General features: G+C 34.5%; 2 protein-coding genes across 8 annotated transcripts; one reads left to right on the top strand and one right to left on the bottom strand.

The window, feature by feature from the left end:
* Positions 1-2,142: 2,142 nt before the first annotated feature.
* Positions 2,143-7,742, top strand: LOC112528704 (membrane protein of ER body-like protein). Of its 4 annotated transcripts, XM_025139724.1 has the most exons (10): positions 2,143-2,632; positions 4,026-4,658; positions 4,726-4,869; positions 4,953-5,222; positions 5,300-5,560; positions 6,101-6,244; positions 6,330-6,575; positions 6,660-6,721; positions 6,976-7,468; positions 7,570-7,742. In XM_025139724.1, exons 1-9 carry the CDS (start codon positions 2,359-2,361, stop codon positions 7,417-7,419), a joined length of 2,478 nt encoding a protein of 825 aa, XP_024995492.1. In that variant the 5' UTR covers positions 2,143-2,358; the 3' UTR covers positions 7,420-7,468; positions 7,570-7,742. The 4 variants fall into 4 exon arrangements, with proteins under 4 accessions (XP_024995492.1, XP_024995491.1, XP_024995493.1 ...); XM_025139723.1 differs by having other exon boundaries at positions 6,976-7,741; XM_025139725.1 differs by having other exon boundaries at positions 6,107-6,244; positions 6,976-7,741.
* Positions 7,743-7,924: 182 nt separating this feature from the next.
* Positions 7,925-12,471, bottom strand: LOC112528785. 4 transcript variants are annotated; one of them, XM_025139861.1, is made up of 6 exons: positions 12,397-12,471; positions 10,356-10,446; positions 10,175-10,262; positions 9,739-9,783; positions 8,576-8,673; positions 7,925-8,204 (listed from the first exon to the last, which is right to left on the bottom strand). In XM_025139861.1, exons 3-6 carry the CDS (start codon positions 10,226-10,228, stop codon positions 8,174-8,176), a joined length of 228 nt encoding a protein of 75 aa, XP_024995629.1. In that variant the 5' UTR covers positions 10,229-10,262; positions 10,356-10,446; positions 12,397-12,471; the 3' UTR covers positions 7,925-8,173. The 4 variants fall into 4 exon arrangements, with proteins under 4 accessions (XP_024995629.1, XP_024995627.1, XP_024995630.1 ...); XM_025139859.1 differs by having other exon boundaries at positions 7,925-8,209; XM_025139862.1 differs by having other exon boundaries at positions 10,356-10,428; positions 12,397-12,465.
* Between the last annotated feature and the right edge of the window lie 1,115 nt (positions 12,472-13,586).

Raw genomic sequence — 13,586 nt, forward strand, 5'->3', positions numbered from 1 at the left:
TTTTAACATATTATATTATTTAATTTCACTTTACCATTTTATTTGTATTAATTGACATATTATATTATTAAATATATGTTTTAATGACATTATGAAATGTTGTAATTGAAGGATGTGATTTTTGGTTATTTTACATTCTTCATCTAGTTTATGTACTAGTTTTTATTAAATATGATTTGCTTATCAGCTATCAGTTAGTTTATCAGTTATTTTACTCAAAATAGCTAAACAATTACATTGATTAGATAATGGATTATAAACAATAATAGAAAAAAGTGCATCTTGCAAAAAAAAGAAAATTCGAAATGTCACTTTGCAAACTCCAAGATTATTTGTAGCAAAATACGATATATTAGCTATTTTGTAATGTACGCCTCCAAAATGATTATTTTAGCCCTTTTAGTGATCAGCTACACGTGCTGACAAACAATAAAAATAACAAAAAAAGAATTAAAAAATCCAACGAACTTTTCGATTTTAAACAATGAAGTATTTGTTAAAAAGTTTGAACATAAAAATCTCTGTACTTTTTTAACTAATTAAATAAAATGATCTGATTAATTGGTTAGAGAGTCTTGAGATTTATTTGTTTAAAGATTATCTAAGTGATTTAATTATTTAAAGTCAGAAAGTCTATTAGGTTTTCTTGACTTTTGCAAAACGTTTGAGAACGGCTTTTTCAACCATAGCAAAGTTAGAACATCCACAATGGAGGTTCTTGTTGGGGGGTTTTATAAGAATCTCCACTTCGTTGAGAGCTCCGTGACTCGTTTAAGGGAAGGTCCAGGTCAGTGATTCTAACTTTCGTTCGGTCTGATTATGCACCTGTAGCAAATACTCGTTTCTATTTAGTTGTGGGAAAACTTATGAACGATTCCGAAATGACACGCTATTCCATCTCATTCTTCTTGCTCCGGAGGGTAGGAACGAAGTAAACATAAATGAAGGAGAATATCCCACCGGAACCGTTTTGTTTTGCGGTTCTAAAGGACCCTGAACGAGCGAGAACGAGAAGTAGGCAACGCACCATCCTTGTTGCTATGTAAGTTGAGGGACAAGCCTGAAGCGATTGACAGGAATGAGCGGAATTGTTCCAATTTCTGAATCTTTTTTTTAATCCATATTATAAGTAAGGATTATTGAAGATCATAAATTAATGTATATATTTTTTTATAAAATTTGTTTTAACAAATCCAACAAATATAATATATAATAATCAATTTTAATTATTTTAATTAATATTGTATATTATTTAATTTTTCTTTAATATCTTGTTTGTATTAATTAACATATTATATTATAAAATATTGTAGTTCAATAATTTTTCAAGATGCTATTTTTGGTTATTTTACATGCTTATCAGCTAGTTTTTGTCAAATATGATTTTTGTTCATCAGTTAGTTTATCAACTAGTGTTTGTCAAATATGATTTGTTTATCAACTATCATTTCAACTATTAAATAACTTATCGACTTTTATCAACCATCAAGTAGCTGATCAGTTAGTTTTGCGGAACATAGACCAAGTTTTTTTCACAGATCAAAATAATCTATTTATTTAATTTTAAAAAGTTTAATGATTTATTAATTTAAAAAAATTATCCAAAAACTAACAAAATCGAAATCCATTAGAGTTTTTAAACTTTTCTCCTAAAACAAATACACTATCTAGGGTCTGTTTGGCAGTTGCTGAATGGTATGATGCAAAATGATTAAGTGGTCAGAATGATTAAGAGACTTATAAAAAATGCAAAATTAAATATAATTGTTTGATAATTATTCAAAATGAAATTAATGTGTTGAATGGTTAAAGAAGACCTAACATACAAAATCATTCAGAAAGTTTTAGAACCTCAAGAAACATAATTTTTTTGGCCTAACAAGATTTACCTCTTAACGATTCAAAAACCGCTTCTTAATGAAACTATTAAGAAATAAACAAACAACCCTTGATATTTATAAACAATAACACAATAAGTTGGTGAAATTATTATTACTTCGAATTTGAACGACACATGAATGAATAACATCAAAGAAGTTCATCATTGTGTGATGAAAAAAGAACCCATTTAAATGATTCAGATCAAATACAATTATGATCCAACGGCTGGAAACCATTTCAAATATTATTTCTTCGTTTTTCATTGATGAAAACGTGCCAGTCTTGAAGAGTGTGATGGGGGAGAATAGAGATATAAGCAAGGTCTTATGATTGTGATGTACATGCACCAAGATAAGCTTCTTTTTCTTTCTTGTTCAGACATAAATTTCTGAAAATATAAAAATATTGTTCAAGATTTTGCAAACTTCACTGCCTCCACTCACATCATCTCCTCCCTATCCATATTCCATCTCTCTAATGGAGGTAGAACAGCAGCAAGAAGCTGATGAATTGGATCAGAGCTTAATACCCAGAAAAAGAAACCTCCATCAAACCCCATTTTCCACCAACAATTCATCAACATTTGATGGTGAAATGAGCAGTAGTAGTTCAGTTGATGGTGAAGAATGGAAGCAACAAGGAGAAGATGAAGTGGTCCAAGATTTTATTCAACAAAATGGCATAAAGATTGATGAAGATGAAACAGAGAAAGAGAAACAAGAGTATTGTGTTTATTATGATACAGATAAAGGTAAAATACAAAATGGAGATCTGAATCTAATAATAGCACAGTAGTAGTTGCTGTTTCTAATTTCTTAATTTATACCCCATGAAGACCCACCTTTGTTTCTTATTTAGTTTTTTCTTCATAAAAAACCCCACCTCTCTCTCTCTTTCCTATTTGGTTTGCAGTCAGGCTGAGGTATCTTCTTCCTGTTTAAGGTGATTCTTGAATCTGGTTCTCTTTTCTGGTGCTTAATGATTATTGGGTTGTTTTCTTTTTTGATATATTCTCTCTTTGGACTCATCAATCATCATCATCATCTTTCTGTATTCAGTTCAGTAGTGAGCTTTTCTTGAAAAACTGTTATGTGAACAAAATCACTGATTCACAATGCCACTGATCTCTGTTCTACATCATGTTCAAATCTGTAATTTTTCAGACTTTTTGTTAATTAATTGAATTAAATTATAAAATTAGACAGCTTTCATATAATCTGCAAGTGGGATTGCTGGAAAACCCTAGAGATTAGGGCATTTTGACTTTTTTGGGGGGGGGGGGGGGTAAGTCAATGGAGATGCATCATATCTGTCAATGCACAACACCCTTTACTAGTTTTTATGCTTCAGCCTTCAATGTCAAACAAGCTACTTTACTCAGTGTAACAAAAACTGTAGATTGTTTGGATAGAATTGCTACATCTGGATTTCAATATCAGGTAATTAAGAAATTGCATCTTTTTCCCTTTTCTGTGACTGAAGGAATATGGAAATGTCGAATCTGCTCGTGGGATTGTGAGGGTAGAACGTGTCTCACTGATCATAATCACGAACCTTCGCATATGCTGGTGAATGTGAAAACTGTAGGCCAACACAGACCATGTCTTTTTAGTGAAACCAAAGGTAATAAACCCCTCGATTTATGATGAATGTTTGAAAGTTGCCATCGGATCCCATAGCAGATTGGCGTTGAGTAATTAGCATTTTTTGAGCAAATGTCGGTGCCTCCAGCAGTTCAGTGTGATTTGTGTTTATGGATATCTCACTAGACAACCTACATCACATTGGCATTATTGTTTCTTCAACGCTATGGCATGTAATCAATTTGGCTAATACGTAACCTTTTTGCTAAAAAAGGAAACGTCTCAATTTTCATCCGACATCCTAGAAAAGGTAAGTGTTGCAATTTTATCGGGACAGCCATACTATTCAGTGACTTCTCACTGTCTGGATATCATCTGAAAAGTTACTTTGGCTTTCAAAACATAGAAGATTAAGAGGTGGTTTGGTTGTTTTTTCTTTTAAGCCTTTAGATTTAAGTTGTCTGTATGAATTAAGCTAAATTGTTGTTTTGTTTGATATGACCGAACTGACTATTTTACCCCTTACTGTTACATAATGGTCTAATTTATCTATATTTGCAGGTACTGGGTTGCATGGTGAATCATCTGCAAATGGTATTGATTCAACTGCTCATGAGAAAAACCATTTGCAAGAGAACACCAATGTAGCAAGCCATAATCAAGAAAATGGGAATGGTCTGTACCATGTTGTCAACAACCAAAATGCCGAACACCAAAACCAAAATGCCGAACACCAAAAGCATGACGAGTTTTCTGATGGTAATCTTCAGCCTTCTGAAATATCATTCGACAAAAGTTCCCCATCATACATAAACATTGAAACAGAAAGCAGTGATATTGAAGTGATTAAAGATGTTGAGAATGAAATAACTGAATTTGATGTGGAGACGGTATTAAAGAAGCAGGATACACATGATTTGTACTGTCCTAACTGTAATTCTTGTATCACCAAAAGGGTAATTCTTCGTAAAAGGAAACGCAGGATTCCAGCTCCTGGTGAAGATGCGAAGCGTAACAAGTCGGAAACTCCCATTCCTTCTCAAGTGAATGTTGTTTCAAGCAACAGTCAAGCTCAGAATGGAAGTGAGCTTAGTTTAGACGATGTTCAGCCACCTGCATCTAATGAATATGATCATCAAATAGAGCCAGATGTATTCAGATGTTTGTCATGCTTCAGCATTTTCATGCCCACAGGTATGAATCTCATCTATCTTGACCTTGAAGAAATATTTTCTATTTCCATTCATGTTTGATGTTGCAGGGACCGGGTTTAAGTTGTTTCGGATGTTTGGAAATAAAAGTGACGAAGAAAACAATCAACGTTCTCAGAAGCAAGTGGGTGTGAAGAAACACTGGTTTTCTTCCATTTTTGCATCAGATAAGGTGGATCAATCAAACAACGAAGGTAATTCCCTCCCTACACTAGAAATATGAAGGGAATCTATTCTCTTGTTATGTTTATCGGGCTACTTTGATCTCTTGATTCAGGAGTCGTTAAGAGTTTTGATAGGGAAAATAATGTATCTTCTAACCTCGATGAGCTGAATGTTCTGAGGCAAGAAACTAGCTCGCGTACTACCGATGCTACAATGCATTTGGAGGGCAAGGCTGCTGCTGACCATATTCCGTCCTCAAGTTTGCATGACCCGAACAGTCAAGTTTTGGTAAAAGATCAAGTTCAATCAGCACCTTCTTCAACACAAGAATCTGTTACAATTGAACAAGTTAATGCTGAGGAATCAAATAATACTAATATCGGTAAGCAAATTCATTTAGGGACTATAACTGTTGCAATTTTCATGGGACATATGAGAATGAGTACATACGTGTTGCAGGAAGGATTGCAGACACTCATGATCAGTTACTTACCTCTTACCATATAGATTCCAACGCCAAAAGCGATTATCCAGGAATGTTTGTCGTCATGCCTCCGGCTAATAATAACAGTAATAACGGGGAGCCTACAGATGACGACATTTCTTCACTTCAACATGATGGATTGAGGCTCGTTGTTCCTCCAAATGTGGGATCTTTAATCATTGACAATTCACAAATGAATCAAGAGCTTGATGTCACAGTTCAAATGAATACTTCAGGTAATCATGATGGTTTTTGCTTCAAATTTGTTTTCAAAACAATGTTTATGTTTCGCTACTCCAGGGACGGTATTACCGTTACAAAATATGTGTTTTTGATATTTTGAATGTAAGCAATGTTGCTTTAAATACAAATGCTGGCATCTAGAGTCGTCGCTCTCACTTACCGGGTAAGACTCTTGGTACTTGTCTCGCTCTTACCGAGTAAGATTCTTGATCCTTTACATATTCATCCGGTAAAGTAATGTGACTCGTTAAGCGCTTACCCATGTAAGCGTTTGGTAAACGGCCCCTTAGAGTCCCATATCAACTAGACTTGAACCATTTTCCATCCATATATATTGAACCTCCCTTCTTTCCTCTTAGGGATCTTTTGGAGAGTAATCTAATGGAATTCCACGTATTCTTACACTAACATCCTCCTTTGTGTTGCTACTAAAAACCCATATGAGATATAATAAGATTCCTCACAGCCATAGGCAAATAATGTACCTAAACTATGAGATAATACGATATTGAAGCATGATCTATCTGGGGAAGTTTCAGCTGAATCAACAAATACAATGTCTGAAGAACGCACTGTCCAAAACAACGTCGAAATTCATCTAGAACAGCCTCTGAAGGATGTCTTAACAGACAAACAGATCAAAGTTGAAGAATTGAAGAAAAATGAAAGCATCGAAGGTAAATGTGCCTACAAACTTGTTAAAAAGGATTGAAGGTAATTTGCTTCTCAAGTGATATTTATATGTTATCACAATGTCAATAGGAAAAGACACAGTAATTACTATAGACAGCAAGCAGCTTGATCCATCCAGCCATCAAAGATCACCGGGTGAGACTGGAACTTCGGCCTTGCAGCATGTTGAAAGTGGGAGTCAACAAGGCGATGCCACCACGCTGACAGGTGGTCGTAGCTTGGAGATAGTTAAAAGCATGGTTTACGGTGGTCTGATGGAATCAATTGCTAGTCTTAGTGTTGTGTCGTCTGCAGCTGGTGCTAATGCCGACACATGTAAGCATTGCATTTCCTCAACTCGAGAGTAGGTTTGAAACTACGAGTGCTTGTTGTTAATCTTTTATCGTCAAATGCTTGCAGTGAATGTGTTAGCGTTGGGACTGGCTAATATATTTGGCGGATTGTTCGTGATTAGTCATGATGTAAGTTTCATATCTTCCCTCTTAGTTGTTATTACTATTTAATATAAGAGCGGTTACGATTCTGCCATAATCGTTAAAGCAAGTCTGAGATTATCCTCGAGTTGATTTCGTGATACCGAGGCAAATAAGGGTCGAAATATAACTTAACGAAAGCAAGCTTTTACGCGATCTCACGGTTTTATCCAAGAATATACTCAAATTCCTCCAATAAACCAGCTCTTTTGAAGAGTAATCTAATGATATAAATTTAACAGCTTTGGGATCTTAAAGCCGAACGCACAAGGGGATCTTCAGAAGACCGATACCAACAACTTTTGGGACGAAGAGCAGATTTCGCACTTCACATGGTGGTTTGTCTGTTATCATATCTTGTATTCGGGTTCCTCCCTCCAGTTGTGTACGGTTTCTCCTTCCGTGAGAGCAACAACAGGGATCTGAAGCTTGTGATGGTGGCAGCAGCTTCCGTTATTTGCATCATGATACTGGCAGCCGGAAAAGCGTATGTGCAGAACAAGTCTTATTTCAAAACTATCGCTTATTATGTGACCTTTGGGTTCATGGTGTCGGGTGCTTCTTATTTGTTCGGTGATTTGATTGTGAAGTTATTGGAGAAGATGGGTATATTCCATTCGGGTTCGGTTGTGAACCTCGTAAGCATTCATGGAATGAATTCAAAGCCGGCTCTCGCAACGTTCTAATGTCAAAAATTCACAATTTTACTTTCATCTTAATGTTGTTCATGATTTGGTAGCTCTGTAAGGTACAATTAGTATCATTTTCTAGCATTGCATTGTACATTTATTTAAGAAAATTTTGATAACTTTCATCTTAATGTTGTTCATGATTTGGTAGCTCTGTAAGGTACAATTAGTATCATTTTTCTAGCATTGCATTGTACATTTATTTAAGAAAATTTTGTATGAAAATAAAAAGTACTCGGTACTCTCATTCGTATTTTTTGTGACGTATTTTTATAAACCTTCATTTTAATACTTTAGATATGATATATCAAACACTTAAACCAAAGTAACATTACATAAAATAAGGATCAGACTAAGGGGCTGTTCGGTTTGTTTTATGTTAAAACCTGTATGGATATAGCTGTATTGATATAGTTGTCTGTATATTAACAGATAAGTTGTTGTTCGATTGTTGGGCTGAATAAACCGTCTTTGGATTTTCATGCATTCTTGTATGTAAACCAGGATTAAAACAACTTGAACCAAACAAGAAAAGCAATGCAATCTCAGCTCAAGAGTTGATCACATACAAAATGAAGCTCAGTCTCACTGCAAGACTTAATAAAATTCAAGTTTCAAGTCAAATTATTCAATTAACATTTGACCCCAGAAAAGTCAAGATGAAGATTCTTCTGAAACTTCAAGAGCAATTATCAGAAGCAGATGGGTTTATGATGTTCAGCTGAATTTCCTGCCTGTCATCTCCTCAGCCTCATATAATATGTGGTTTATAAGTCCTCTTGCTGCACTGCAAATACACACAAATGTCAATCTGTTGCACTCAAACAAAAGTACCCTCTTGGTATTTTTTTTAATTATATAATATTCATATACGACAAAACTCATACACATCCCTTGACCTTTCGGGAGGTTGGGATCTCAGAAATCCCAAATTTGAATGTTTGAGGTTACACTCTACTTTGCAAGAATGAAATTCCTGTGTATTGTATTCATGGTCAATAATTCAGAGGTATGGTCGAAAGTTCATCCCACCGTAAAGAAGCTGATAAAGAGGGTGAATTCTCAACCTAAATGCTTGGTCATGATACCTACAGTTGAAGCTCTCTGCATACAGCATACGTCAAAAACACAAATGCAATGAAAAGTAACTTACTCGTCTTTCAGCTTCTGAATCTTCTCTGGATCTGTCTCATGCAGGTGCTTTCGGAATTGCTGCCTCACCATTTGAACAACAAGCTCCGTGTTATGTTGCTACAGTTACATGAAGTCGTAATAGAATGTTAATATGGTAACAATGTGAAAAGTATTTGAATTATCTAACATTTGAAATTCTGTGACATGTTTTTATCTCCTGATAATATTTGGAGCAAAAATGGGCAGCATAGCAATATGGTAAGCAGAGGAAATACAACCGGATCACAAGCGTCTCCCTTCCAATCCTATTGCCCTTTGACTTTCTTGTTAATATATATATATATATATATATAATATATATATATAATATATATTATATATATATTTATGTATATATATATATTTATGTATATATATGTATATATATAATATATATATATGTATATATATAATATATATATATATGTATATATATATATATATATATATATATACAAACCGCTTTGCTAGACCATTTTATAGCATGGCGGTGTAGCTCTCAAAACAGATGTGGCCTCTTTGCACAATGTAATTAAAAGATCATGTACAAAGACTTGGTAAAACTAATGTGCCATTCCTAACTTAATGAGATAACCTTAAGCATTAGATACAGGGGAGATGACAAGGGGAAGAAGCACCTAGATGCTAGACACTGCCACCCTGCGTCTAGTTACTTTGTCTTAGAAATGGAGTCCTCTCCTGGCCAAACATTACAAAATTAATGGTGAATGGAAAAGGCTAAACATTACAAAATTGAGAGGTTGGGACACCATTTCAGTACACTCTCAATGCACTTTGACGTTTAGATTTCTCTTTCTAGGTGCTCCTATGAGGCCATTTTGTTTCCCATATGATATTTACCCATTAGTCACAAGCATAATCTCCATGTGCACTATGCAACATCCACATTTTTTATGCCAACTCCAATTCATGATGATAACATCTACATTAAAGATTTGCTTATGTAATTAACTGAAGTTCTAACCATATTTAAATTTTCTTAATAAATTTTATATAGCTGTTTGCAAGAACTCAAAGTCCATATATAACAAACTAAAAATGATGTCCACTGATCCCAAATGGTAACAGAAACATAATTCCATCAACTCAAATACTCACAAGTGTGTTTATGTACGTACATACCTTATGACCAATGTACTTGGCTCTGCGTAGGCATTCACGGTATAGCTACAAAATCATAAGAGAAAACACAAATTAGCAGAGGATAGGTTTCACTATCCTTATGGGTAACCATACAAAATCACATTTCATAATCCCTTCAATCCCATAACAGGAGCTACATTTGATTTTTGATGCCACAAATAGTACTTCCCATGTGGAAATTCCAGACACAATTACTCTAGTCGATTTAACACCAAAATCACACGATTTGAAGTATATTTCTATGAATTCACTGTGGTTATTAAAAGTTCCTCTACTTGATTTCAGACTGAAGTGATCATGTTTTGACATCCAAAGGTTATTATGTTGGAACGGCAACACTTCAAACATTAATTTTAAAATTTGTAACCAAATCCCCTGATTAACAGTGTGTAATACAGAGAAAAGAGTGAGTAACCCTAATGGCGTTGTTGGCAAGTTCAGGAGGCAATGCTGTTTGAAGAGATGGCATTCTGTTTACTTCTCTTGAACTTGAAACAGTTGATCTAACCAAAATCATAACATACAATAGAAATTAATCATGTTGTTAACAAAGAGAATCTGAAAAATAAGTGGAGGGAAATGGACGAACATATTACCTGATTGGAGGTGAAGACGGCAGAGGCAGGCTGGTGGAAGCCGTGAGCTATCTAACGGCAGGATTGGTAGATGCTGAATGATTAAGAGACTCTATATGATTTAGTGCAGAATGAAAAATGGTTGTTCAGTAAATGTTTGGTAAATCTTCTACATTACTATCTAGTGTTCCATCCTCTATGCATCAAGACCATATCCAGTGCATCCCATGTTTGTAAAACAGAGGAAGGCACACTTAAGCAACAAAAAACAGAAGCTTAGGTGATGTGGTGTGGGGTTGCATGAAAATCACTCAACAACTATAACTGACTTGAATAAAGTTAATTCCCTGAAAATGTGCTAGCTGAAATTACTATAGGTACTATTGACAATATTGGGTAATGTAATTTGCATGATGCTCACTGCTGCTGCATTATAATTAAGAGTACCAACTTCACTATCAGTTCCCTCCAAAGAAAAGAAAACGATGAAGGTTTGTGTAGGTTACAGATGTTCATCTTGGACAAACAAAGATTATGGATCTTTTTGGCAATACCTTGGTCAGAATGTCTGCAAGATGAGTTCTTGAGGGGGTAATAAACTAACAATATTTGCCCTTGTTGTATCTTTTCTCAAACAAAGTGGCAATTTGTTTCGGTGTGCTCTGTAAGTGCATATTCAACAAGATTTTGCAAGGGCAATAGCTAGTTTGCTGTCATCAGTAAATTGGGATAGATAACCACAATGACCCACATCAAATAAAAAAATTTGGTGAATTTTCTTTAACTGGTACTGTGAAACCTAATTAAAAGATGGATGACGACATGATCATAAATGTGAAGGTGTTGTTTGTTGCTTCTATTTGCACACAAGTTCTTTGTTTTTTTTTACCAAACTAATATCAAGTAAACAACAAATTGCTTTCACAAATATAATATAAGACTGAAGGCAAGATATTATTCACAATGTTTACCAACTACAATAGAATGGAAAGTTTTCTACCTAAAAACTATGAATAATGATTACAAAGATAGGTTCTATACCAATTGATCAAGAAACTGTCTGTATACTCAGAAATGTATCTCCTAAGATTATGAATCGTAATTTGTTTCACTTTTGAACAAATTAACACAAACCCACCTCAATATTCCCCTGGAAATTCAAAACACTCAGAAACCCAACTCAGATTTTCCCCTCAAAATTCAAGTTTATCCAAAAGATTTAACTTTTTGCACTAATCCAGACAAACCGACTTTAGAATCACAAATATTCAACACTCAATTGGTTGTACATTACAAGTAGCTCATGTATAGCAAACAATTTTGGAACTATTTTTGCACATATTTAACTGCTGTTCAGCAGCTCATTGCTGCTGTCCAGTTTTACTTTTTTGCTAAATCCAAACATGAAATACTTTACACAATGGCAAGGTAACAAGGGTTTCTACAAGATAGCAACCAATAAGTGAACAGAACCAAGATAGCAATATGAAGCAAAGAGAACCTACAAAAGGAAATACACAACGACCAAGATGGCAACATTAATCAAGCTTCCATCATACATTCTACTTCAAAGAGAACATGTGTTGTTCATTGATGAATTTTATCAAACAGTTGGTGCTCATAAAAACACTTTGATATCATGAGTGATACCTACTTCGTGAGGATTACTCAATAACCATGGATTCCTTGCAAGATTCAACAGAAAGCTAAAATCTGCCAAGTGATTAAACATTTAATAGCTAACGCAATAATCAGATATCCCTTTGAAGACTGCCTAGTAATTAAACACTTTCAAGTTTCAATAACACTAATAATTAACTAAATAATCATGGATTCCTTGTAAGACTGCCAAGGATAAAATATTGAACACTTTCAAGTTTCAATCCAATACCATCAAAGCAATAATTTTGATGATCTGCAATAGATTTGTAAATGATTGGAGGATGGAATATTGAAATATTACAATGACAAATTGACAATCACACAACACAAACACCAAAATACSAGGTAATTTTCAWTTATTTTATGAATTAAACTCTAGAAATATCTAATTTCAACTTACCAATCGATCATAACCTTGACTCTGACAGTCGAGAACTCGAGATGGAGAGATTCTATTCTGAGTTTTGGGCGACTCGGTTTCTGTTTCATTGAGGGTCCAGATTAGACAGGGCCACAAACCGGWCTCGGCCCGGCCCAAAAGATCCTGGACTGAAATGAAACCGTAACAATCCGGATTGGGATCGGTTACATCGAAAATACTAAGGTCCGGTTAAAAATACTTATAACCAGTTACAATAACCGGTCCCGGGTCCAAACTAGTCATATATTAAAGAACATTTACTTTTTGATAAATTTTTAAAAATATTTTAATGTTATTCTAATATATTTTAAAATATTTAATTARGACAATCAAATACACTTAAAAAATACRTTMTATTGTAGTTTTATAATTGRTTTTCAATCAAATACACTTAAAAATTACATTTTATTATAGTYTTATAATTAGTTTTCAATCAAATACACTTAAAAAATATGTTTTATTGTAAATTTGTAATTTGATTTTCAATCAAATACACTTAGAAAGCTAAAAATACGTTTAAAAATACATATATAAATACATTTTTTTGAAAAAAAATTGGGCCGGCCCTGGGCCGAGCGTATAATCGATCCCAAACCGGTCCAGGGTCGGGCCTTATTTTTGGATGAAAACCATAACCGGTCCCTAACTGTCGATCCCAAACTGGTCCCAATCAGTCTCAGACTGGATCAGTCCTAAACCGGTCTCGGTCCCAATCTCGATCCTCTGCCGGTAACCGGAGGGTCGTGCCCACTTGGCCATCTCTAGTCCAGATTACACAAGGAAATTTGGAATTGGGCTTAAATTTTTTATTGTTAAACGTCTGGATGGGCCAATCCTAATAACACAAGCCTTTACACCATGGATCTAAATATCGGCAAAATTTGAAATTAAATTACCATTTTTGATTTTGCAAATATATGTTTTAGGGGTTGTTTGTTTACCTCTTAATGATACCATTAAGAGGTAAGGGTCTGATTCGGTCAGACATTTTCTTGTTTGGATAGGTTTTAAAAAATGTCTGAATCATACAGAGTCTCTTAATCATCCTGACCACTTAATCATTCTACACTAAACCATTCAGCAACTGTCAAACAGCCCCTTAATTGAGGTTGGTTCAGAGGCTGAGCTATATAAATTTGAAGTAGATAAATTTGGGCCTTAAACTTTTT

This window comes from Cynara cardunculus (genome assembly GCF_001531365.2).
Source record: "Cynara cardunculus var. scolymus isolate 2C chromosome LG 15, CcrdV1, whole genome shotgun sequence".
NCBI lineage: Eukaryota > Viridiplantae > Streptophyta > Magnoliopsida > Asterales > Asteraceae > Cynara > Cynara cardunculus.

What these genes read in the sequence shown, in the direction of transcription:
- LOC112528704 (XM_025139724.1), top strand. Translation starts at nt 2,359, where the DNA reads ATGGAGGTAGAACAGCAGCAAGAAGCTGATGAATTGGATCAGAGCTTA. An exon ending in CAGCATTTTCATGCCCACAG is followed by an intron (nt 4,659 to 4,725) that starts GTATGAATCTCA and finishes TTGATGTTGCAG; the next exon opens with GGACCGGGTTTAAGTTGTTT. An exon ending in GAAAAATGAAAGCATCGAAG is followed by an intron (nt 6,245 to 6,329) that starts GTAAATGTGCCT and finishes CAATGTCAATAG; the next exon opens with GAAAAGACACAGTAATTACT.
- LOC112528785 (XM_025139859.1), bottom strand. Translation starts at nt 10,228, where the DNA reads ATGCCATCTCTTCAAACAGCATTGCCTCCTGAACTTGCCAACAACGCC. An exon ending in CCAAGTACATTGGTCATAAG is followed by an intron (nt 8,674 to 9,738) that starts GTATGTACGTAC and finishes ATGTAACTGTAG; the next exon opens with CAACATAACACGGAGCTTGT. An exon ending in ATTCAGAAGCTGAAAGACGA is followed by an intron (nt 8,210 to 8,575) that starts GTAAGTTACTTT and finishes GTGTATTTGCAG; the next exon opens with TGCAGCAAGAGGACTTATAA.